At 50.9% G+C, this 24,141-nt stretch overlaps 1 protein-coding gene and 1 long non-coding RNA gene across 3 annotated transcripts in view; one reads left to right on the top strand and one right to left on the bottom strand.

The window, feature by feature from the left end:
• ZCCHC24 (zinc finger CCHC-type containing 24) overlaps positions 1-10,098 on the top strand; it is a 64,575-nt gene extending 54,477 nt beyond the window's left edge. Inside the window, exon 4 of one of the 2 annotated variants that reach the window (XM_021073637.1) lies at positions 7,448-10,098. In XM_021073637.1, the coding sequence (XP_020929296.1) occupies positions 7,448-7,561 (114 nt within the window). In that variant the 3' untranslated portion in view covers positions 7,562-10,098. The other variant, XM_021073636.1, reaches the window with a different exon arrangement.
• Positions 10,458-22,587, bottom strand: LOC110256808. The gene is made up of 2 exons (XR_002338824.1): positions 20,066-22,587; positions 10,458-11,978 (listed from the first exon to the last, which is right to left on the bottom strand). It is a non-coding gene; the product is annotated as an uncharacterized LOC110256808 (long non-coding RNA).

The following is a 24,141-nucleotide window of genomic DNA, read 5'->3' as shown; positions in this document are numbered from 1 at the left end:
GTGTAGAGGTTGGTCTGGGGTGGGGGCTGGGAGACACGGGGAGACCAGTGGGAAAGCCATGGCCATAGTCCCAGGGGAGCTAAGGCAGTGCCTGTGGGCTTGGCTCTGACACAGAGCATCACAGGATTGGATGGAGAAGGGGAGGGGAGGGCCAGGAATCCAGGAGAATAATCACACTCCGGCTTGAGCGCCTGAGTGAATGGAGGTAGTCATTACTAAGGTGAGCAGCCTGGGCTGGGGGCAGTTAGGCTGAGACCTAGTAGGTATTCTAGATAAAAGCAAGAGTTCTCTGATCCATGATACATTTGAGATGTTCCTGAAAATCCAGATCAAGATGTCAAGAAAGCAGTTGGGTTTGTTATTCTGAAGCTCTTATTAGAAGTCACCTGTAATTGGGTACCCTTGGCCTAAAGGTATTTAGGGAATAATGAGATTTCCTGCAGAATGGACAAAGGAGGGCAGGGATTACCCAGATCATGGGTTGTGGAATCCTAGCATTCAGAGATCCGCTGGAGGAGAAGCATCCAGCAAGAAGGAGGATCAGGGAGGGTGGGGTCCCCAGGGGGAGAAAGGGTGAATGCTATTCCAACGCACACAAGCGGTCCTGAGACGTTGGAAGGCATGACTTTTACCTGGGGGACTTGCTGAGCTACAATCAGGGTTTGAGAGCCACTGAAGCCGACACCCGACAGGTCAAGTGGAAGGTAGAATAGAGTTGTTGATTCACCACGGATCTATTGGCCAGGGCGGTGTCCATAGAGCCAGGCAGAGGGAATACCTTCATTGTCCATTATTTTAAAGGGCATTAATGGTGGAGAGAAGCAGAGAAGTGGGACAGTAGCTGGAGTAGGGATGGTGGCAAGGAGATGGGTGTTAAGGAGATGGCAGAGCCTGGAACATATTACAGGCAAAGGAGAATGACCCAGGAGTTCCCGTCATGGCGCAGTGGTTAACGAATCCGACTAGGAACCATGAGGTTTCGGGTTCGGTCCCTGCCTGACTCAATGGGTTAACGATCCGGCGTTGCCGTGAGCTGTGGTGTAGATTGCAGACGTGACTCGGATCCCGCGTTGCTGTGGCTCTGGCGTAGGCCGGAGGCTACAGCTCCAATTCGACCCCTAGCCTGGGAACCTCCATATGCCACGGGAGCGGCCCTGGAAATGGTAAAAAGACAAAAAAAAAAAAAAAAAAAGGAGAATGACCCAGAAGAAGGCAAAAGCCTGCCAAGATAGGGATGAGAGAGAAAGAGATGCCTTACCATTGGCGGAGGAGGGAGGGGGGTGGGGGATGATTGGGGAGGGTCATGGCTTTGATGGCGCAGAGAAGCGGGACTTTGCCTCCAAGGCTTCTCTTTTCTCAGTGAAAGGGGATACCAGGTTTTCAGCAAAAAGTCTGGGTGAAGAGGCATGTAGGGAGTTTGAGAAGGAGGAGGAAGGAAGTGGGCCTACCAGAGAAACGTAGCTGGACTGGCAAGCAGCATCCCAGCCCAGCGGAGCTTCAAGATTATAACTGTCACCAAGGCAGTCAGCCCAGTTCTATGACTTGCCCAGGTGCGGGCCAGAGGATGGTGCACAGGGGTTCGGGGCCAGAGTTGTGCCGGGAGAGTGTTTCAGCAGGAAGAAGTTTGAAGAGTCAGGCATGTTTGGAAAAATGTGATGCTGGAAAAGCATGGTCCTGGGGTGTCAGCTAGACAGACGAGAAGGGAAGCCAGAGGGGCCCCTGATGGGGGGAGGCAGGACTGGGTGGAGTGTGGGAGCCGAGAGCTGGACAAAGAGCAGTTTTCTGAAGACAAGCCAGGGTGTGGCCGAGGGGGTGGTGGGAGAGAAGGTCACTACTGGTGAGGGAGTCAGTATACCCAGGAGCTGGGAGTGGGGGGAGCCTCCCCTGGGTAAGCTGAGTCACCAAGAAGGATGGCAGGAGCAGGGGGTTGGGGGAGGAGGCCACAGGGGAAGGGAAGCAGGAGGGTGGGAGAGACGGGCTTTGGGAGCTCCTGAGGGAGGCTCCCCTGGGGCAGTGATGCCTGGCTGGGCTCCATGGGGCAGTGGGAGGTCAGCAGACAAAGGGGGCTGGGGTGGGAGTGGCTGAGAGGGGAGGGTGCGCTTCTGGAGAGGGAATAGCATGTGCAAAGTGAGAAGTCAGGGCTGGCCAGAGCACTGGAGGAGCTGAGGGGGAAGCAGAGTGTTGAGGGAGGGGCCTGGCAGCACTGGGCCTGTGCTGGCTTGGAGGCTATGGCATGGAATTTGGTCTTTATCCTACTAGGAGCATCTGGGGGCTGTCCAAGAGGACTCTCCTGGTTGAAATATTTTGTGATTTTATGACTCTCGTGCAGGCCTCCATTCCCTCTGTTTCCAGACTCTTCACCCCCCGCCCTCAGCGGTTTCCATAGTTCCTGTCACCCACACTGTTGCACGCAGGCAAATAGACACTTGGCCACACAGCCCAGCAGACAAGGGGCTCCTTAGCGGAGGGGCCTGACCTACAACTTAATGGCACCAAGGGAGACACTGAGGCCCCAGAGTGCCCCACGATGCCATCATGATGACCCAGTGACAGGGCACATGACATGCATCTAGGGTTTTAGGAGCATGTCCAGGCATGGGGCTGAAGGCAGTCAGGGTGAAAGAGACTGCACCCTGGTTCCTGCTTCCTGGCAATTCCTGAGCATGTCCGGGACCCCAGTCCAAAACATCTCCCCAAATGTCCACCTGTCAGCACACTCGCCCTCTGGGTTAACATCTACTCTCCCAGGACCCTTGGACGTGGCCAATGCGGTCAAAGAGGTTCCCTCTTTCTCTTGCTGGGTATACTTCATTGATGGCAGCTCCCCAAAGTGGTTCCACCAGTCTGTGCAGGCACTGAACGAAGATGATGGTTAGGGCGCTGCCAGGACTTCCAGGAGCTTCCCCTCCAACCCAAGGGGCAGGATTCCATCAGACAGGGTTAGCAACTGGCATTCAGAGAACTCCTGGCCCAAGTCACAGACATGGTCACCCTCTGGGTGCCACTTGCTGAGCCCCTGCACCCTTCTTGTGTGCTCTGCCCTCAGACTGGCTGTCCTGCTCACCCCACTTCACAGGGAAGGAACACACAGTCCTGAGAAGCCACGTAGAAGTGGAGTCTCACGCTTGAACTTTGACCTGTGCTTGGAGCCTGGCCCTGGGGCCCGGCAGGCCTCCATTTGTGTCCCAGCTCATTTCCCCCCTAACTGGGTGGGCTGAAGCAAAGCTCTGGGCCAGGCTCCCAGGGCAGGAGAGAGGAGGCAGGGCTGCAGGTGGGTCTCAGTCACTCGAGAGGGCAGGAATTGGGAAATTATGACAGTCATGCGCTCCTATTTTATACTCTGTTCATCTTCTCAGCCACCCCAGGAGGTCAGCTCCATTGTCTGCCCATTTTATAGAGGAGGAAACTGAGGAAAGGGGCATAAGTGACTTTCCTAAAGTCAGTAGAAAAGCTGGGACTCATGAAGAGGAATTAAGTTTGGGGCTGGGGGAGAACATGGAGCCTAGAGGAGATAAATGCGTGGCCTGGGAGGAAGTGGGGAGCAGGGAGGGTGGGTCAGGGTGGCTGGCCCAGGTGGGGAATTGGGACTAGGCCAGTTCCTGCTGGGGTTCAGACGTAGAGTGCTTGGGTCTGGGCTGGGGGCTCTGGAAGGCTCAGACTCTCACACTCTGTGACCTAATCAGAGATGCAGGGCCTGGCCCACACACCCAAGTCCATGAGGACCCAACTCCCCGCCTGGGTTCCAGCCTCCTCAGCCCCATGTGTGTACTGCCCTAGCAGCCCTTCCACAATGCCAGACCCATTCCTGGCTTGTACCGCCATCCACAGGCCTGCAGTGGCCTCACCTGCTTCATCCACTCCATCCTGCCAAACTCAGTCCAAGTGCAGCCTCCCTGACCCTCTACCTCCTTGTCTCCACACTCAGGATCAGACTCTCCACAGGCCCAATGAGGGAGAATCTTCCAAAAGCGTGTGGCTCTGCTCTTCCCTCCCCCCAGGCATTCGGCCCTAGTTTGTTGAGCACCTACTATGCCCAGCAGGGAGACCGAGGCCCAGAGAGGAGATGGGACTTGAACGAGGTCACTCTGCCGGTCGACGGGGCCCCACCCCCAATCTCCTCTCCCAGTCCTCTTCTCTCTCAGGGAAGTGGCAAGCTGGGCAGAAGCCGGAGAGGGTGGTGGCCCTGCCAGGCTCCCCAGCAGTCAGGAGCCTTTGAAGAGCTGAGAGGACAGACAGGCTTGGAGCGTCTGACCCCCTGAACTCTCCCACCCCCCATGGTGGAGTGGGGCTGCTTTATTTCTCCTGCCCCCTGAGCTCTGACCTGGGCGGCATCCATCTCCTGAGAACCCTCCACTTCCCCTGGCCTCTCTCCCTACCACATCTGTTTCCCGTCAGGTTCCAGCTGTGGTTCCCCTCTGCCGGCCCTGCCCCCCAGGAGAAGAAAACACTAATGGGCTTTGCCTCACTGAGGGCGGGGGGTGGGGGGGGCGGGAATGGCCCTGGGGTGATCAATTCCAGCTGCTGGATGTTTTCCCTCCACAGAGGGGAGTTGCCTTGACAGCTTCCCCACCTCCTCCACCCAGTGCCTGGGCAGGGAGGAGCCAGGACCCAAGGAAGGAAGGGGCACTGATAGGGTCATGGCCAAGGAGTGAGGACAGCCAGGACGTGCGTTGCAGAGGCTTTTCCACAGGGACTCAGCTGGTCCTCCTGCTCCCAGCTGCCCCCTCTACAAATTAGTAATAGCAATTATATGTGTATTAGTAATAATACATGTTAATACTGACCAACACTTTGCTCTTTGTGTGACAGCCGCTGCTGTCATAAGGTGATCACTTTGCACATATGACCTTATTTATTTACTCTTCACAATAATGCCATCAAGTAGCCCATTGTATAGAGAAGAAAAATTGAGGCACAAAGAGGCTAAGTGACTTGGGAGAGGTCACACGCAATTACAAAGTCTTGCAGAACTCTTTACGTTTAGAAAGTAACTTAAAACAGTCGTCTCATTGACTTGTGTCCCTATCACACATACAGCACATATTATTAAACCGCACCCCCCCCCACCCAGGTTACACAAGGTTCTAGAGGAGAAAGTTCTTACCCAACAGCCCTTGGCAGATAAGTGAAGCTGCAGGCACCTGGCAAGACTCTTAATGTCTTGGAGCCTCAGTTTCTTCATCTGTAATATATGAGGATAATAATATGCCCCTCTCAGGAGGTTAGGTGGTATGATTTATGCGGCTGCAGTTTGCAAAGTGTAAATCCTGGAGAGCAAGGGTGGTGTCAGGTCTGCGTGGTTGGGCCTCTCTGGCCCCCCTGGAAGGTGGGTTCAGGGAGGGGCCCAGGCCAGCATGAAGAGTAGGAAAGGGGAGCTGGCCGGGGGGAGGGGAGACTTCAGAGCCTCCTACATGGGACCTACCTATGGGAGCGAGCAGAGAGTCTCTGTGTGGCTGGGATCACTGGGATTGGTGTATGGGGACCCAGACTTCAGCCCAAGATTGGGGGGCACTTCCTTCAGCACAGGCAATGAGCTGAGCCAGGGAACTCAGCTGACAGCTCCCCAGCCCTGGAGCGTGTAGGCGGTACCCATGGGATCCTGTAGGTGTCCATCTGGAGAGCAGGGGATGTGACATTCCCAGACCTTCCAGCATGGAACTGTGGCTTCAACTTTCAGTGACCTCTCCCAGCTGGTATTCCCCTCCTATTAGTAATAATCATAAACAGCATTAATAACATTTATGTGCTATGCTCTTTCTATTCATGATCTTCCTGGCATTGTAACAACAGTCTCAAGAGCAAAGTGTTGTTGGCGTCCCCTTTCACAGACGAAGAAGTGGAGGATCAGAGGTGTCAGGTATCCTGCCCAACATTGCACAGCTCATAGGTAGTTTGAGCCCAGGTTTGACATGAAGCCAAACGCTTTCTCCTCTCTCCTGGCCAGGAAAGCCAGTCATCTGAAAGCTTCTGGAGATGAGGCCAAGGCTTCTGCCTCTTTTCCAGGTCTTCCCAGCGTGGCTTTAGGCCTAGAAGCACAGGGATGGTCTTTATGACCCTGGATCAGAACCCAGCCCACCCACAGTCTATACCCTCACCTCCTAGATCCCTCTGACTCATCCATGCCTCCAACTGTCAGCTTTAGGCCAGGTACTGAATACTTGGGCAGAAAAGTTAGTGTGCCACTTTTGAGCAGTTTGCAGCCTGCCTAGGGGACAGCGCTCCTGCTCAGCTTATTCCAGGATCATCCTGGGTCATGGTTGCTGGCCCCAAGGCTCCCTTGGCCCACACCAGCCTGCAGTTCCTGCCCCTCTCCTTGGCATGTGGCTCTGAGCTGGCCCTGACCGGCTTCCTTTGAGTCTCCCCAGGTCTATTCAGGGGACCCTGCTGCAGGGAGGGGTTCTGGGCCAAGATTCTGGCTGCCAGCTAGGAAACTATCTGCCTCAGGAGGTGTGCCTAAAAGCCTCCATACATCTTCCAGAGAAACAGGTCTTTGCTGGCTTTTGAGAGCCAGGATGAGAGGGACAGAGGGAGCGGGGAAGCCCCGTGTATAACAGAAATATGTTTGTATGTGCCCAACACTGCTCAGTTTACAGACATCTAGACACTGACTCCTCCCTGCAAACAAGCTCAACAGTCACCCACTTTACAGATGTGGAAATGGAAGCTCTCTGAGGCCACATTGTAAATGAGTGGTATCATAGGTCTAGCTTTTCTCGGGGCCTCGGTTTCCCTGTTAAGAAGCATCTAGGCACTCATCAAACAGGGCAGGTGCTGTGCCAGGCTCAGGGATCAGGGACAAATTAGAACACTGGCAGCTGACCACACAGAGCTAAGGGTTCAATTACTCTAAGCCTGAAACACCGGGACTGTGTCGAGGTTAAACACCCTTTGAGTCTTGAGGCCACAGGAGCAGTTGTGTGGGTGACAAGTGACCTGGGAAGAGGCAGTGGATGCTGGGAATCAGGAGATATGACTTGGGCCTCCCTTGTGCTGGACCCTGGTTTCATCATCTGGTTAATGTCTGTGCACCGTTGTCCTGCCTCTGTCCTGGGCTTTAGTGAGCTTCAAATGGTGGCCGCTCAGAGATCACGGGGGAGGGCGAAGTGGCATCTAGACCCAGGGCTCTGGGTAAAAGCCTCCCATAGCCCTAGCCCCAGCCCAAGGCCTCAGCCATGCCTCTGGGACTTAGAACACATGTGTTGCCTGCAGTAGGTGAGAGGCAGGAAGGGTCCTGGGTGCTTCTTGAAACAACCTCTGTGATTACAGGCACACGTGCTCTCTCTCCGGGCCCACCCTGTGTATCTCTCTCCCTCTTCCTGTCTGTCTGTCTGGCGCACTGTCTCTGCCTCTCCCCACATCTGTCTCACTCTCCCTGCTTCTCTGGTATTTCTTTCTCTCCACCCCCTCCTCCCCACCCTTGGGCCCGCGTCTACCTTCCTCTCTGCAGAGACCCCTGGAGAAGCCCGATGGCCTGGACGTGTCTGACCAGAGCAAGGAGCACCCCCAGCACCTGTGCGAGAAGTGCAAGGTGCTGGGCTACTACTGCCGGCGCGTGCAATGACCCGGCCGCCCACCATGCCCCACCGCCCTCCTGCCAGCTGGAGAAGACGCAACCACCCTGCATGTCCCCAAGTGTGCACGTGCAAGGGGGCATCCTCAAAGGCTTACAGGTCTGGTGGGTGGGCTCTTATGTTCTTGTATGTTGACAAACAGTGTTAACTGACGTAGCTGCCGCCCCACAAGGCCCGCTCTCTGCGACTCTCTACAGGTGGGCCTGGGTCTGTGTGGAGGGGACAAGGTGAGCAGAGGTCAGCGCACAGGACCCCACAGAGCCTTCAGCGTCCCCTGCAGGCTCTCCTCTGAGACTCCCTTTTGGGTGAGCAGCCTTACATTGGCCACAAGTGCACTAAATTTACTGTGAATCCCAGAGCCTGCAGGGGATGGTCTCCCAAAACCAGCCAGGTGGCCTTCTCCCACCCAGAACCTTCCAGTTTGCCCTGTGTGAAAAGCCACTCTTGGAAAGCCCTAATTTTCTAAGTCAGTGCTCATGGCAAGCTGACTCCTGTTCTAGCAGCTGCTGGGGAGCGGGCATCTCTGCCCCCTGCCACTTTGAGCCCCAAACCTGACTGCCTCTGAAGCCACTGGCATTGCACCTGGGCCCCGCACATCTCCCCTCCCCCTACACCCCAGAGGTCAGGGATGGGGAGGCACTGAATGTTGGACGGTGCTCCAGCGTGTGACCTGGGGCACAGAGGGCAACACCCCCTCCCCCACCACAGACTTCCCCCACGCGTTTGGATTTTGCCAGCCCTATCCCCTTCCCTTCTCCTTCCCCTCTCACCCATGCTGGGGAGCCACACCCGGAAGGAGGCAATAGGACCCAGCAGGGAAACCACTCTGGCAGGAAGGACCCAGGCCTGGCAGTCCAAAGACCTGGGTTTTAATGCTGACCCCGCCACTGATGCACTACAGAGCCTTGAGAAGGATTCTCACCTCTGGGCCTCTGTTTCCCCACTAAGAGAAAGAGAGAGTGACACCAGAGAGGCCCATTTCTGTCCTGATGTTCTGGAATTCTGCCTGGCTGGGTGCCATCTCCTGGAGCAGAGAGCTTTATTTGGAGAGTTTCCCCAGGCTCCCTACCCATCCCCTTCCCACTATCACCCATCAGTCAGTCACTTAAGAAATCAGGTGGAGGGATGCAGGTCCTCCCCTGTTGCCCCCTGCAACCCCAGCCATGTCTTTTGTCCCCTACCCTGCAAACGTGAAGGAGAAAGGTCTCCCCCTCCTTACAGGGCAACCCCAAGACACGCTACAGAACCTCTGGTTTGCAAAGTGGGGACAATGATTCCTACCTCCTGAGGGGGCGGAGAGGCCTCCTGGCACTCACACTGGACAGGCCTGCCGATGCTGTCCTGGCTAGTGGGAAGGATTGCCTTCCTCTCTGCTCTCTCCCCCATGAGAAGCCCTATTTGCTTTGTCATATTACCCTTCCTTTCTCCCAGGGCTGGGTCCTTTGATGTTGCCCCAACATTATGCCTCTGTGGGAAAAAAAAAAAAAAAAAAAAAAATCAGACCGCGGAATGGGCCTGAAATTCAGTGTTTACCACGGCTCAAGGACACCCAACCTGGGGCCGGTCGTCTTTGGTTTTCAAGTGAAAATGCTTTGTACAACTGAGGAGTTACGGCAAAGTGTTAATCAGGGGTCCAGGGAGTGAGTTGAAGAGATGGAGTTGAGAGTATTTGCAGCCAGAGGGCTGCAGGGTAGATTGGGGGGGGCCAAGCCCTCTGAGCACTTAGGAAGGGTGTGTGTGCTCCAGCCTGAGCCCTGTAGCTGCCTCCCTCCAGGCCTGCAGGGGCAGAACGCCCGCCACCAACTGTGAACGTGCTTACCGCCCACTGAAGAATCCCTCTGCCCCCTGCCTGCTCTACTGTGTCAAGGTGAGCCAGAGTCACCCTGGCCCTGGGTTCTCTGTCCCCGAGAAGCTGTCACTGTCAGTCATCCTCGTGTCCCTCTAAAGAGAGCATTCACAGGGGTGGCAGTGTCCTGGTTTCCACTGCGAGGACAAGGCCCCAAGACTTCCAGGGACTTGGCCCCACGGGGAGGACCTGGGCTTCTGGGTGCTTGGGCTGAGGTTGTGCGGGAAGTCCACATCCTAGAAAGAACCCAGGCTCCAGACTCCAGAAGGAATATCACCCCAAAGTGACCTTTGCAGTGGGCTTGTCCAGCTGGCAGTCACTGCCGCTGCCATCTGTGCAGAATCAGCCACTGTGGGGGGGCTGGGCCCTCCTGCCTGGGGCAGCCCTTCCATATTGCCCCCGCCCCATGGCTGAATTTGGGAGCTCTGTGTGGTCAGCAAAAGCCACTGCTGTCCAGGCTGGTGCTGTGAGAATTAAGTGCTCAGAGGGCCCGGGCGTCCAGGAGACAAGAAAGTGTGTGGTTTCAGTATGTTCAAAAGGGACAATCGCTTGCAGTTAGTAGATCTAGCGATCTAGTTGGGAGATAATGGTGTTTACCCCATATGAAGTATTCAATAGTTCTACTTGTGAATTTGTATTTATTTTGAGTTATACTTGACACAGAATTCCTTTTTTTTTTTTTTTAAAGAAAAATACTATGTGTGTATTTTGAAAAGAAAATTCATGGATGTTAAAATTTCTGCATGGTTTCCAATTTTTCTCACAACACTGAATTTGTTACCTTCTCCCGAAAGATCTTCACAGTGATTTTTGTCTGTATATATTTGAGGGCCTTTTTTAAAAAAAAAAGAAGAAAAAGAAAAAGACAAGAAAAATATAATTACTTGATTTTTGAGATTTAAAATAAACAAAAGGAGAGGCATTTTCAAAACTTCAGAGCTTTCAGGAGGGCAGTAGAATATCAAATGAAGATTTCTGGAAGTATTTTTTGCAAACCTTCTGGTTGAGCTGCAAGAAAATATTTATGGTGAGAACTTTTCTCTTTTTCCTGTTTTTTTTTTTTTTGGTTTGATTTTTTACTATGCTTTGGTCTGTAAAAAGTCTGCAACTGAATTACATTAAGGAAATATTGTCTACATAGAATATTATATGAAGTTGGTACATAATTCTGATGAGGAAAAAAAAAATCTTTGCAATTCTTTAAGCCATATTATTGTTATTCTCTCTTGTTTGCCTTGGATGAAAATATCAGTATTAAGTAGTCAGCATATTATTCAAGTGCTTATACTTATTAATATGTTCCTGTCCTGTATTTATACATATGTGTATTTTGGAAAGTATTGCCTTTTTGGAGGGAAGCTATTATTAGATACTTAGTGAAAAAGGGAATGGGAAGCTCTTTGAGCCTCTTCAGCTGAGGATAACACAGCACTATAATCCATTCTCTTGCACCTTCTTATTATTATCTTGTTATTATGGTTATTAATCTTGTGGGGGGGCAGGAGTGAGCTAGGGGAACAGGGGGCATGTGACTGATTAGCCCCTCTATGGTTGGCCAGCTCCAAAGATGGCCTCCTTGGCCTGATCCAGGGCTTCCGGTCAGAACAGCCCAAAGAGGGAAGAGGAAGACAGACTTCACACCGTTCCTTTTGGAGCTTTGCCATCTGAGCCATGTCCCAGGTCCCCATGCTCTTTGAACTTGGATTTGTCCCCCTGCCCTCCACCATCTAATGGACTTGAATCTACTCGAAATGAATATTTAACCCAGCATCACTACATCACAGCCCAGAGCGACAGCTAACCCTGAAATCTGGGAGGCGTCCAGCCTTGGGGAATTCATCGCTCTCTGTTGCCAACCTCACTCGACGTCCTCCACTCGCATGTGGTGACCCTGTCCATGTCTGTATCTGTTAATATGTGTGTGTCCAGCTAGAAAGACAAACAGAACCCGTGGGCCAGCTCGGAGGGTGCGTGGAGGAGGCTCCCGACCGCTCCCGAGGGCCGCCCTCGGGATGGCATTCCGTTGTGTGCCTTATTCCTGGAGAATCTGTATACGGCCTGCCTATAGAAATATAGCCTTTTCATGCTGTATTAAAAGGACTCTTAAAAGCAAGAGAGGCTCCTGGTTTCCTTGTTTACGCAGAGTGTCCGTGGGAGCTAGACGTTTTCACAGACCAGAGGGGCCAAGTAGGGCGGGAGGACTCGGAGCCGCCCTTCTGCTGTCATGAGTCTGGGACGTCCGGTCCTTGCCCTGCCTCCACACCATTGATTTGCCTTCTCCCAGCCCCTCTGTCCCCAAGCAGACACTCTCTCCAGGGTGAACGCCCTCCCCAAGCAGGGCCCCAGACTGGGCGAGATTGTCAGCACATTAGGTCACAGTTAGCTCAGCGATGGGACTCCCGGTGACCATATATAGGAGTGAATCTTCCTCGGAGATGCAGCCTCGGGCCTCGCCACCACAGCTCCCACTCGGATCTCTCGCCAGGATCAGGATTTGGACCTCAGACACTGGGCATCCCACAGTGAGCAAAGTGAAGTGTCCGGGGCCTCCTGGAAAGACCCTGGGAAAGGGGACAGAGGACTCGTCTGAGCAAGGACCCAGGCTGGGCTGTCTCCAGGTGGGGCTCTTGCTGAGGGCCACAGACAGGAAGCCACAGCTCATAAGGCCTGGAGCCACAGCCAAGAAAGTCTGAGGGAGCCACCTGCATATGGAGCCCTGAGGCCCAGGGTCTTCGCACTTGTGGTTCTCAACCTGGCTGCTCACCAGAATCGCCCATGGGAACCGCCTTGGTCTCACCCGGAGATGCTTGAGAAACCAGCCTGGGTGTCCTTAAAGTCCCTGATCAGTCCAGCATGCAAGGCTGAGAAGTATAGGGCTTTGAAATGGTCTCTAGGGTCCTATGGGGCCAGTGGTGATGGCTGTAAGGAGACTGGTGGGTGGTGGGGTGGGGGGGGTGAGGGGTTTCAGCTCGCTGGAGGGACATCCCCTCCCCAGCTCCAGCCAATTGCTGCTATCTAAGAATACACTGTCTGGGGCAGAGGGGGGAGAGGGGGCGGCAAGAGACTAGGAATTCAGGTTGTTATGTGAAATTTTCCAATTTTTAAATTTTGGCAACTAGTTTATTAAGTTTTTTTAAAATTTTTTCTTTTTATGGCCGCACCCACAGCATATGGAAGTTCCTGGGCCTGTGGTTAAATCTGAGCCACAGCTGTGACCCGAGGCACAGCTGCGGCAATGCTGGATCCTTTAACCCACTGTACCAGAGCGGGAATCGAACCCACACCTCCACAATGACCCAAGCCGCTGCAGTCAGGTTCTTAGCCCACTGTGCCATGGCAGGAACTCCTTAAATTTTTAAATAGCCAAACTATCCGCGAGCCGGCCCATGCCTCTAGACAGCAACCTCTGAGATGGAACAGTGAAACTAAGATGTGAGTCCTTGGGGTCAGGGACCATGGGTTGGGGAGAAGTGGGGGACAGGAAGGAACAGAGGCTCCTGACTCCAGAGGCAGGACCTATTAGCTTATTTGGGGTACACAGCAAATCCTGGCAGCCACCATGCCCTTTCCTGCTCATTGGCACAGAGGAAGGATTAATTCACTTCCTGGTGCCTGGCTTCAGGGTGAGTGAAATGGCAGGCAGGACCAGAACTGGCCTGACGCAGGTGGGTGGCACCCCAGCAGGATGGGCAAAGGAGAGAATAATCCCCCATGAGAGCCTCTCCACCTGCAGCCCAGGGAAGGCTGTGCTCCCTGTTACAGGTCTGAGGACATGGAGCCCCGTCTGTCTCAGTGGCCACAACACTGGCTTCCAGATCAGCCCTGCCTCCCCTGGCTGTGTGACCCTGAGCTGCTCCCCCGGCCTCTTTGAGCCAGAGCTTCCAAGGGGATATTACATGGATAAGAAGCCCAGTGACCACAAGGCCCAGCACATGGCTTGGCACCTGGGTGGCGGGTTAGGGGCCACGGTCTGCGGCTCAGGCCAGAGGTCATACAGGGAGTCTGAGTGGAGCCAGGCCTCCAACCCTGGAAGCTGGTTCATTTGATCATTTGCCCCCTGTGCTGGGGCTGAGGTGTCAAGGTTAGTATTGGATTATCTGCCCTTGTGTGTCGTATGCATGTCCCGTGTGTTTGTTTTGTTTTGTGTTCCACGGAAAGAAAACAACCCAAAGCAAACACAGCCTGCATTTCGACATCTCCTAGAGCTGTGGAAACCAGTAATTCCCCTGGACAGGAAGGATTTCCGGTTGGACTGAATGTCCACGTCCAGAGGCAGCCAAACGCTGAGAGCATAGTCCACTGCAGAAGGGGGCGTCAGGGGTCCCAAAGGGGAGGCCCCGGCTCTGAGCCTGCCCCTGACAGGAAGCCGGCGACCTCCACCCCTGAATTTAAGGCCCCCAGAGGGGAGAGCTCATTTGAGGTCACCCAGCAGGCAGGTGGCTGAGCAGGATTTGAACCCTGAAATCTCACCCCCAGTGTAGTGTTTCAGAGGCGGAGCTGGGGCTTGGCCCCAGGCAGCATGCTAGGCCCAGAGTGAGGGCCCCCAAGCACAGGGGTTGTCTCGAGGGGCAGGCAGCTCCAGCCCATGAAGGCCTTTGTAAGGAGCCCTTACACTGGACACAGGGCTTGGAGACCAGACAGTGCCCCAGGCCTGGGGTCGGAGCATGTCTGTTCAACCACTGCCCCCTCTCCCACCTCAGCACGAAAACCCTGGGGGCTCAGAAGCCACCATGTGGCCCAGACAAAGCTCCTAGCACCAACCCCTCCTTGGAAAATGTGATGTGGAACCTCCCCATCCTGACCTATGAGCTGGGGCAACTGGACGCACCGAGGGCTGCAGTGGATGCTGGGCGGACCCTGCATGCACAGATGCTCTATGCTGGCTGCTTTGACTCTCACAGGCTCTACTGCCATCCAGCTTCTGCCTGGGCCCTGACCACAGGCCCAGGTCTCTCCCGTCCCTCTGGCCCCCTGTGTGCTCCTAACAGTCCTGGCAGGAACCAGGGTAAAGAACACTATGCCAACATGGCAGGTGGGGAAACTGAGGCCCAGGGAGAGTCCTGACGCCTGAGACTGACAGACGGGGCCTCCACTGCACCCTCCGCCCTCAGCTGTTTCTGATCTCGACCAGAGACTCCAAGTGGATTCCCACAAGCCTGCTCAGGCTTTTAGCAACCACTATGGGCGTTTCCTTGGGGCCAGGTCTGAAACCCTGAGCTGTGGCTGCAACCTGTGATACCCTGGGTGAGGAGTCAGGCCCCTGCTTTCCTTAGACAGCTGGACCCTGGCTTCCCACAGTCTACCCAAGGGCAGGCATCCAAATGCCACGCCAGCTGCTCCCTGGCCTGTTTCCCCATGGTGTCAGGAGGGCAGAAGGGGCAGGAGGCACTGAGATGAAGGCGGGTGACAGTCTGGGGAAGGGCAGGCGTCTGATTGTCCCTGGAGCTCTGACCGAGCCAGGGACAGCCTGTCCTCAGGCACAAAGGCCCCTCCTAACACCCCCGCCCCCACATTATGAAGACATGTGAGAGGTTCCGGGCTCCATGTCCCACCCCCACCCCACAGACATTCACATACCACTTTGCACACGCTTGCACTTACTAACACACAACCACACACTGACACATGCGCATTCACACACGTATACTCTCAGACACATGCACATATCCACAAACCCACAGAACTGCAGCCTGAAGAAAGTCCTGTGGGGGTGGGGAGCCCCCACAGCAGCCCCTCTGCCAGACCACTCTTAGCCAAGGGTCGCTTTTAGGGCAGAGGAAACTCCAGTCCAGAGGGCAATGGACTTCATGTAAATCTGCCATCTATCTTCCCCACAGGCTGTGTCCCTCCAAACCCTCCAGGGGGTGAGACAAGCCAAGCCCCTACTGCTGGTCCAACCAATATAGGGAGAAAGTCTGACCTCGTCTCACAAACAGTTGAACAAATTTACATTTTGTTAGATGTAATGACAGCACTGGGGTCGTGTGAAAAGTATCCTCATGTATTAGACACGGGTATTTATGGTGAAGTGAGACAGTGCCCGGGGCTTTGTTTTCAAATAATCCAGAATACAGGGTGGGGAGTTGTTGAAATGAAACTGACAAAATGGTGACCATGTCTGAAGTGGAGATCCAAGAACTACACTCTTGACCTTGTCCCACACCTGGGCAGGAGATGAGCGCAAAGGGACCCAGGCCAAGGAGGTGCACCGAGGCCAAGTGGGGGAGGGGGCCTCCAGACACATCCTTGCACACACCCAGAGCCCCCCACAGTCTTTGCATCAGAAGTGCCAGTGTGGCCGAGCACACTCTGTGGTTAAATGTGGAATAATGAGTGAATGAGATCTGACCCACAGCCAGCCGGTGCGCCAGCCATTGTGCTCCGTGACTTACATGCACTGTCATTCTTTTTTTTTTTTATTTTAAAGGTTCCCGCAGCTTTATTGGTACAGCCTCAATTTTAAAGTTGCCATCTTTAAAAAGCTAGATGTAGGAATGCTTTGTGTTTTTTTGGTTTGGTTTGGTTTTTGTTTGGCTGGGGCATACAGCAGCTGGATATGAAATCTCAGTTCCCAGACCAGGGACTGAACCCAGGCTGTGGTGCTGAAAGTATGGAGTCCTAACAACTGGACCACTGTAGCCGCTGGCCTATACCACAGCTCACGGCAGCACCAGATCCTTAACCCACTGAGCAAGGCCACGGATTGAACCTGCATCCTCACGGATACTAATCAGATTCGTTTCCACGGAGCCATGAGGGAACTCCTGCATTGTCATTCTAAATCCTTGCCACAACCCTAAGAGCTGGGTGCTAGGATGGGTACCATGTCACAGATGGGGAAACAAAGGCCTAGAGAGGTTGAGTGACTTATCCAAATCACACAGCTAGTGAGTTGAGAGCAGAGTCCCTCCCCAGTCCCCCTCCCAGAGCCACTTCCCACCCCTTACTCCCAAGGGCATGTCATATCCATGGCCTAATCCCGGCCTCCAGCAGCTGTGCCACGCACCCAAGACAGCCAGGCAGAGGGGTGGCCTGCCCTTAGCCCCCAGTTTCGTTGCCCCTTCGCATTTGCCCAGCCAAGACTGCCAGCCTTCCTGCAGTAGCTCAGAGCCAACAACCACCTAGTGCAGGTGCCATGGTGGTTACTGAAGGCCTGAGCAGAAGTTAGAACTCAAGCCAAACCCCTCAACACAGTCCCCAGCCACATTCCACTTTTGTCCTTGAAAACTTCCCAGGGGAGCTCCCTTTCCTAGTTGCAGGGGGGAGCCCAGCTCTTACTCCACTGCCTCCAGGGTGAGCCAGGCCAGGCCAGGCACCCATGTCTTCTCTCCCTGGCACTCACCCATCCTGGCCCTCCCACCCAGGTCCATGGCCTCCTAAAGCCCTGTACTCAAGCCCACCTCCTCCACATCCTCCCTCTTGGTCCAGGAAGTCAAGGGGGTCTTTGTCCCACTCCAAGCATTCCTTGCTGGGAGCTGAGCAACCTCCTCCTTTATCACCTTCTCAACATCCCCTCCTTCCTCTGGTCAGACCTGGAGGTCAGCGCCGCTCCCCCTCTTCCCCTCCACACCCAGATTCTGCAGCCATGGGGCAATGTGGGGTCTGAGCCCTGCCTCATATGTTCAGGATCATGGCACCTGCTGTGACCTCCATCTCGGCCTCCTCACTCTCATCCTGGTAAGCACTCTGGGCTCACATGGAGCCCAGGAGTGAACTGCAGCTTCAGTACTTATCACTGTTGTCCTGAGCTAAGCAAGTCCCCCCCCCCACCCCAACCCGAGCCCCAGGTTCCTCCCTTGTAAAATGGGAACAACACCTCCTGTCTACCCACCTGAGGATCATCGTCATAATTACGTACTCAAGAAATTTTAGCTACTGCACTGGTCATGGAGGGGGTGATAGTCCCCTGGGCCTGTGCTGCCTCTACAGTGGGTCCCCCCTGATTTTCTCTTCGCCTCTGCCTCCTACCCGTCAACCCCTCAAGCCATGTGGTCTGAAAACTTCATGCCGGCCAGACGGCAAGAGATGAGGAGCCTGTGCCTTGCCCCCAGAAAAGGACTGGGATCTGTCTGATCCTTGGCCTGTAGGCCATCCCCCTTGCCTCCTACATCCTGTTGGTTCAGCTCTTGTTTTCCGCCTGAGTTTCCTTCTTGTGCTGCAGCAAGGGACCTTTACCTAGCATGTAACTGGTCCTTCTCTACATGGGAGCCTGATCCAGCCCCGGCTCACAGTAGAGATTCTGCTTCAAATAATTTGCCCCAGTTCTCTCCACCAGCATCCTTGCCAGCTCAAAACCCCTCAGCTTTCACCTTGCGGAGTCAGCTTCTCCTCTGCTTCCCCCTGGTGGCTAAATTGGAGAACTGCTACTTCCTGCCGACAGCAGGCCCACACAGGGGACTAAAGGGGAATTTTCTTTTGCTCTCAAACCTGAGGTGAGTCCTGACCTCTCCAGCACAGTGCTACCCAGGCCCCATGTTTGAATAAAACTGTCAAGTGGTACTATCTAGGTTTTCCTTATTGATCATAAAATAATGCATGCATAATGTGAAATGGAAACAAAAATAGGAAGTAGGATGTGAAAATTCCCAGTAGCCCAACTTCCCTTAGGGACACTGCAGTCCAGAGTCTGGCCATATCCTTCCCTAGTTTTTTTGCTTGTATAAACACACACACACACACACGCAAACGGGATGCTGTTCTATAACCTGCTTTGTTCTCATCATCTTTTCCTGTTAACACAGAAATCTGTTTCATCTGGGGACTGAAACAGTGGCCCACCAGGTTAAGGGTTCGGCATTGTCACTGCTGTGGCTTGGGTCACTGCTGTGGTGTGGGTTGGGTGCCTGGCCCTGGAACTTCTGCATGCTAATGGCCGTGGCCAAAAAGATAAAGAAACATTTGACTAACAGCCGATTGTACTCTTTTTGTTGGGTAATGTATTTATGAATTCCCTACTGAAGGATACGGGCATTTTTGGTTTTTGTTTTTTGTTTGTTTATTTTGGCCACGGTATCCAGTGGCTTGATGTGAGATCTCAGTTTCCAATTCAGCGACTGAACCCAGGCTGCATCAGCGAAAACACTGAGTCCTAACCACTAGACCACAAGGGAACTCCCTCAATTTTTTTTTTTTTTTTTTTTAGTAAATCACCTTTCTGTTTAGTACATAAGGAAGATCTGGGGTCAGGAAAGCCAGGGTCTGACCTGACAAGTCTCAGGCCACTACCTTTGATCACATCCCTGTGCCCCCCACTCCCAGGCCTCAGTTTCCCCACCTAACCACTGGGGCACTGGGCTCCATGAAGAAGACTTCACTCTGACAGTCCCTCTGATCTGTGATTCCACATTGAGTTGGCCGAGACTGTAAGCTGCCCTGGTGTCATCCAAGCAGTTTGGGGGCTGGTGTAGGGAGGGGACCTGAGAGACCCCAAACCTCTCTGAGGCCTGGGGCCTGGTGATCACTTTGATAATTGTGGGGAGGAAAAGCTGAAGAAAGCTTCAAAAGATTTGATTTGACTTTATTTTTTGAAATAGAGCATGGGCAAGTTCAAGCCAATGTCATCTTGAAAACCATAAATAAATTGGACTGAATCAAAATTTAAAACCTTAGTGCTTTGAAGGATACCATTTAAGAAAGTAAAAAGATAACTCACACAGTGAAAGAAAATATTTGCAAATCATATATCTGATAAGGGACTTTTATCTGAAATAAAGAGCTCTTACGACTCCACAATAAAAAGACAAATAACCCAATTTAAAAACAGACAAAGGAGTTCCTATTGTGGCTCAGCGGTGACAAACCAGACTAGCATCCACGAGGACGCGGGTTTGATCCCTGGCCTCGCTCAGTGGGTTAAGGATCAGACGTTGCCATGAGCTGTGGTGTAGGTCCCAAACACAGCTGAGATCCCGAGTAGCTGTGGCTGTGGTGTAGTCTGGCTGTGACAGCTCCAGTTCAACCCCTAGCCTGGGAACTTCCATACGCCATGCGTGCAGCCCTAAAAAGACAAAAAACAAACAAACAAAAAAACCCCAAAGATCTAAATAGTCATTTCTTCAAGGAAGATATATAAATGGCCCATAAAGACATGAGAAGATGCTCACATCATTAGTCACTGGGGTTAGGCAAAACAAAACCAGAATGAAATTCTACTTTGATGTCGAGAATCAAATAGATAAAAGTGCCGGTGAGGCCATGGATAAATTGAAATGCTTATACCTTGCTGGTGAGAATGCAAAATTTTGTAGCCACTTTAGAAAACGATTTGCCATTCCTCAAAACACTAAACATGAAGTTGCCATCTAACTCAGCAATTCTTACACTGTACGTGAAGTATACGATACTATTGCCAGGTAAGCTGTGATAAGTTAAACTATATATTTTAAACCCTAGAGAAACCACTAAAATATAAAATGAAGAATTAAATCTAATAAGTCAACAGTGGAGATAAAATGAAATCATTTGGGAGAAAAACCTCGATTTACAAAAAGGGAACAAAAACCAGATGGGACAAAGAGAAAATAAATATAACAAGGTGGTCAATGTGATATCTAACTGTATTGATAATTAAGTTAAATATAAGTGGCTAAACATTTAATTGAATGGCAGAGATTGTCAGATTGGATAAGAAAGCATTGCCGTCACTTACAGAGTCCATTGTCTTTTAGCTCTCAACCCTCCCTTCACTGTCCTTTGTGTGATCCTGCAATAGTTCTCTTGCCACCTGGAATTATATTAAGCTTTGTCAGTAGAGGGCACTGGAGAGACACTTTGTTCAGAGTTCTCTTTTCCCCTTAGGTGGATCCATGTTTCTATTTATCATTTTCTATAATAAACTTTCCCCATTAGAATTTCTGTGTTGATTCTGTATCCTGTCTGGAACTTGACCAATAAAGAACTGACAGTGGTGCTAGGAGATAATCCCACAAAGATGGGATTTAGAGATTTGCTGGCTGTGCCCTTAGGCTCAAAGGCAGGTCTGAACTACCTGCCAATAGGAAATGAGATGGTGGTAATGTATGGCATGCAGTGACATTGCAATTAATCATGCTGTCACCTGTGGTTAAGTGACGAGAGAAGCACATGCCTTGGGAGGCCAGGTGGCTGCACGCTTGATGGTTATGGCAGTCTCAATGACCATAAGGACTGTAGTGTGGGATGAATCATTTTGAGCATGCTTGACTGTTTACCAAAAGAAAATGACAAACTCATGTCCTTTAACTCTCAGCTTAAGGTCTCGGTACCGAAAAGCTTCCATGACAACTCTAAAGCAGCTCTCATTTCTTGTAGACTCTGGACTAACATCACTTAAAATCAAACAAAAACTTAACTCTGTAAGTTTTCTGAATTACAACATCATCAACATCATTTGAATTCATGGTCTCACTAAATTTTTCATATGGAAGGGCATCAGTGGGAAAGAACGGGCTCTTGAAAATTGTAATGGGCTATCTCTTTGGGTCCAAATGAAACTAACTTGAACCCTGCAGTCACTTCATCCCTCCCAAGTCCATGGAAGTAGCTTGCCCACCTATGTTTGAGAAGAACAGACTTCTTTATCTAAAAACACTGTGATAATTTTACCTGGGGCAGGTGCTTTGAAAGGGAACACCTAAGACCCACAATAACACTTCCTTAACTAGGTCAGATCTCAGCATTTTCCAGAGGGACAGGACTCCAGAGAAACAGCTTACACACCCGAAGAATTGTGAGACTTTACCAACATATATTTTTAAACAGATTTATTGATATATTGTTCAGGTGTCATACAATTCATCCAGCTGAAGTGCTTTTTTCTTTTTTTTAGCTGCACCCCTGGCATACAGAAGTTCCCAGGCCAGGGATCAAACTTTCACCACAGCAGCAACCCAAGCCACTGCAGTGACAACACTGGATCATTAACCCTCTAAGCCACAAGCGAACTCCTAAAATGTATTATTCAATGTTTTGGGTGGGTTCTTTTTTTTTTTTTTAAGTATATTCACAGATACATGCAACAATCAAAACAGTCAACTTTAGAACACTTCCGTCATCCCATAAAGAAATCTTTACACGTTAGCTGTCACCCACTTACCGCTACCTACCCCCTCAGCCCTAGGCAACCACTAATCTACTTTCTATTTCTACATGCCCTATCCTGGGCATTTTGTATGAATAGACTCATATAGTGTATGGTCTTTTGTGACTGACTTCTTTCACTTAGTATGTTTTCAAGGTCCATCCAGGTAGTAGCATGTACCAGCACTTCATTCCTTCTCATAGCCAAATACTATTCTACCATATGAATATACCACCATTTGTTTATCCATATGGCCACTGATGAACATTTGGGTTGTTTCTGCCTTTTGACTATCATGAATAATGCTACTAGAAGCATCTGCATACAAGTTTTTTGCACGGACATATGTTTTCATTTCACTTGGGTATACACCAAAGAGTGAGATTGCTGGGTCATATGGTAACTCTATATTTAATCATCTGAGGAACTGCCAGACTTTTTCCGAAGCAGCTGGACCATTTTACATCCCACCAGCAGCAACTATTTTCTCCCATTGAATGAGCTGTTTTTTTTTTTTAATTTTTTGATAGTCTTTAAAGCACAAACATTTTTAATTTTAACTTTAGTAAAATCGCATTTATCAATTTTTTCCCTCTGTTGATTGTAATTTGGTGTCACATCCATAATCCATTGGCAAATCACGGATCTATTCCTCAGCTGTGCTGAGTTTATCACTGAGCTCATCAAAGAAATTCTTCATTTTCGGTGTACTTTTTTCTTACAGCATCTCCATAAGACTCTTTCTTATAATTTCTCTCTGCTAAAATTATTCCCCATCTGAACATGATGAAGGATAATGTGAGACACACACACACACATATATGAATGACTGGATCACTTTGCTGTATAGCAGAAATTGACAGAATATTGTAAATCAACTATAAGAAGAAAAAATTAAAAAATAAAGGTGTAACTTAAAAAAATTATTCCCCATCTGTTCATGTATGGTGTCCACCTGAAGGAATAGATCCTTTAACATGTGAATCATAGTTATTTTAATGTCCCTATTTGACTGGGTTATATCTGAGCCTGATTCTGTTGATTTCTTTCTTTCTTCCTTCTTTTCTTCCTTCCTCCCTCCCTTTCTTTCTTTTTTTGCTTTTTAGGGCCACATTTGCAGGTTATGGAAGTTCCCAGGCTAGGGGTCAAGTCGGAACTGTAGCTGATGGCCTACACCACAGCCACAGCAACACCAAATATCAGCCGCGTCGGCAAACTACACCACAGCTCACAGCAACGCCGGATCCTTAACCCATTGAGTGAGGCCAGGGATAGAACCCCCATCCTCATGGATCCTAGTCGGGCTCATTACCACTGAGTCACAATGGGAAATTCCAATTGCTTAATTTATTAAGTTTTTTTTCCTTTCTCTTTTGTGTCTTCTATTTTTTTTTTTCATTGAATGCTAAACATTATACAGAAAAGACAATGGTATAGTGTGTACACTGGGAAATGGGCATGTGACTAATTATTTCAGGTCTTTTTTATGGGAAATTGGCTTGATCTAGTCAGGAGCTGAGCTTGCTTTGGGTTTAGTTATTGCTGTCCTTACCTTCAGAGCCCCATAGGTACAGATCCTTGAAGTGGTGGGTAAATATTGCCATGTACTTGGGGTGGAGCTGGGGTGCCCAAAGGTTTTTTTCCTCAGTGTTTGCATTCCACTCCCAGCTTTCTGCAACATGGAAGGTATCGCTTTCCATGTCTTTCCTTCTCCCCTAGTGATAGACTAGGCTTGGGGTTGGGGAAGGAGGGTTCTCTATTGTCCTGGTACAGCCTTAGTCTTAGCTTACATCTTAAACAAATGCAGAAACTTATACTGACCCTTGACATGATAGAGTTATGGGTAATTTTAATTCTCTATAATGTATATTTATAGAATATATGAATTTTTACAAGTACATTTTGGCTATATAAGTAGAAGAAAAAAATGTTCAGCCAGGGCTCTTCAGAGAGACAGAACCAATAGGGTGTGTGTATGTATATAAATATAGAAAGAGATTTATTATATGTAAGTGACTCACACAATTATGGGGGCTGATTTTTTTTTTCTTTTTCAGTCACACCCATGGCATACAAAAGACCCCAAGCCAGGGTTGAATCTGAGCTGGAGCCACAACCTACGCCACTACTTGGGCAACACCGGATCCTTAACCCACTGCACCAGGGTGGGGATTGAACAGGTGCCTCCAGAGAGACAAGCCAATCACTAACCCACTGTGCCACAGCAGGAACGCCCTGAGAAGTTTTGAGATCTGCAGCTGGCCAGCTAGAGACCCAGGGGAGCTCATGATGCAGTTCTAGTCCAAGTCAGAAGGCCCGAGAACCAGGAAAACTGACGTGTGAGTTCCAGTCCAAAAGCCAGCAGAAAGACTGATGTTTCGGTTTGAATTGGGGGCGGGGGGGGGGGGGGGAGGAAAAGGCCTAGGTCCCCACTCAAACAGGCAGGAAGAGTTCCCTCTTATTCAGCCTTTTGTTTTAGTCAGGTCTTTAGTGAACTAGAGGAGGCCCCACACATATGATGGAGGGCAATCTGCTTTATTCACTCTACCTACTCAGATGTTAATCTCCACGAATACCCTCACCGACACACCTAGAATAAAGTGTGACCAAAAGTACAGACAGTCCAGGGCCTGGTTAAGCTGACACAGATTAACCATCACAATATC

The sequence above is a fragment of the Sus scrofa genome, chromosome 14 (genome assembly GCF_000003025.6).
Source record: "Sus scrofa isolate TJ Tabasco breed Duroc chromosome 14, Sscrofa11.1, whole genome shotgun sequence".
NCBI lineage: Eukaryota > Metazoa > Chordata > Mammalia > Artiodactyla > Suidae > Sus > Sus scrofa.
The sequence above is the reverse complement of the archived record's forward strand: the minus strand, read 5'-3'. Positions and strand labels throughout refer to the sequence as shown.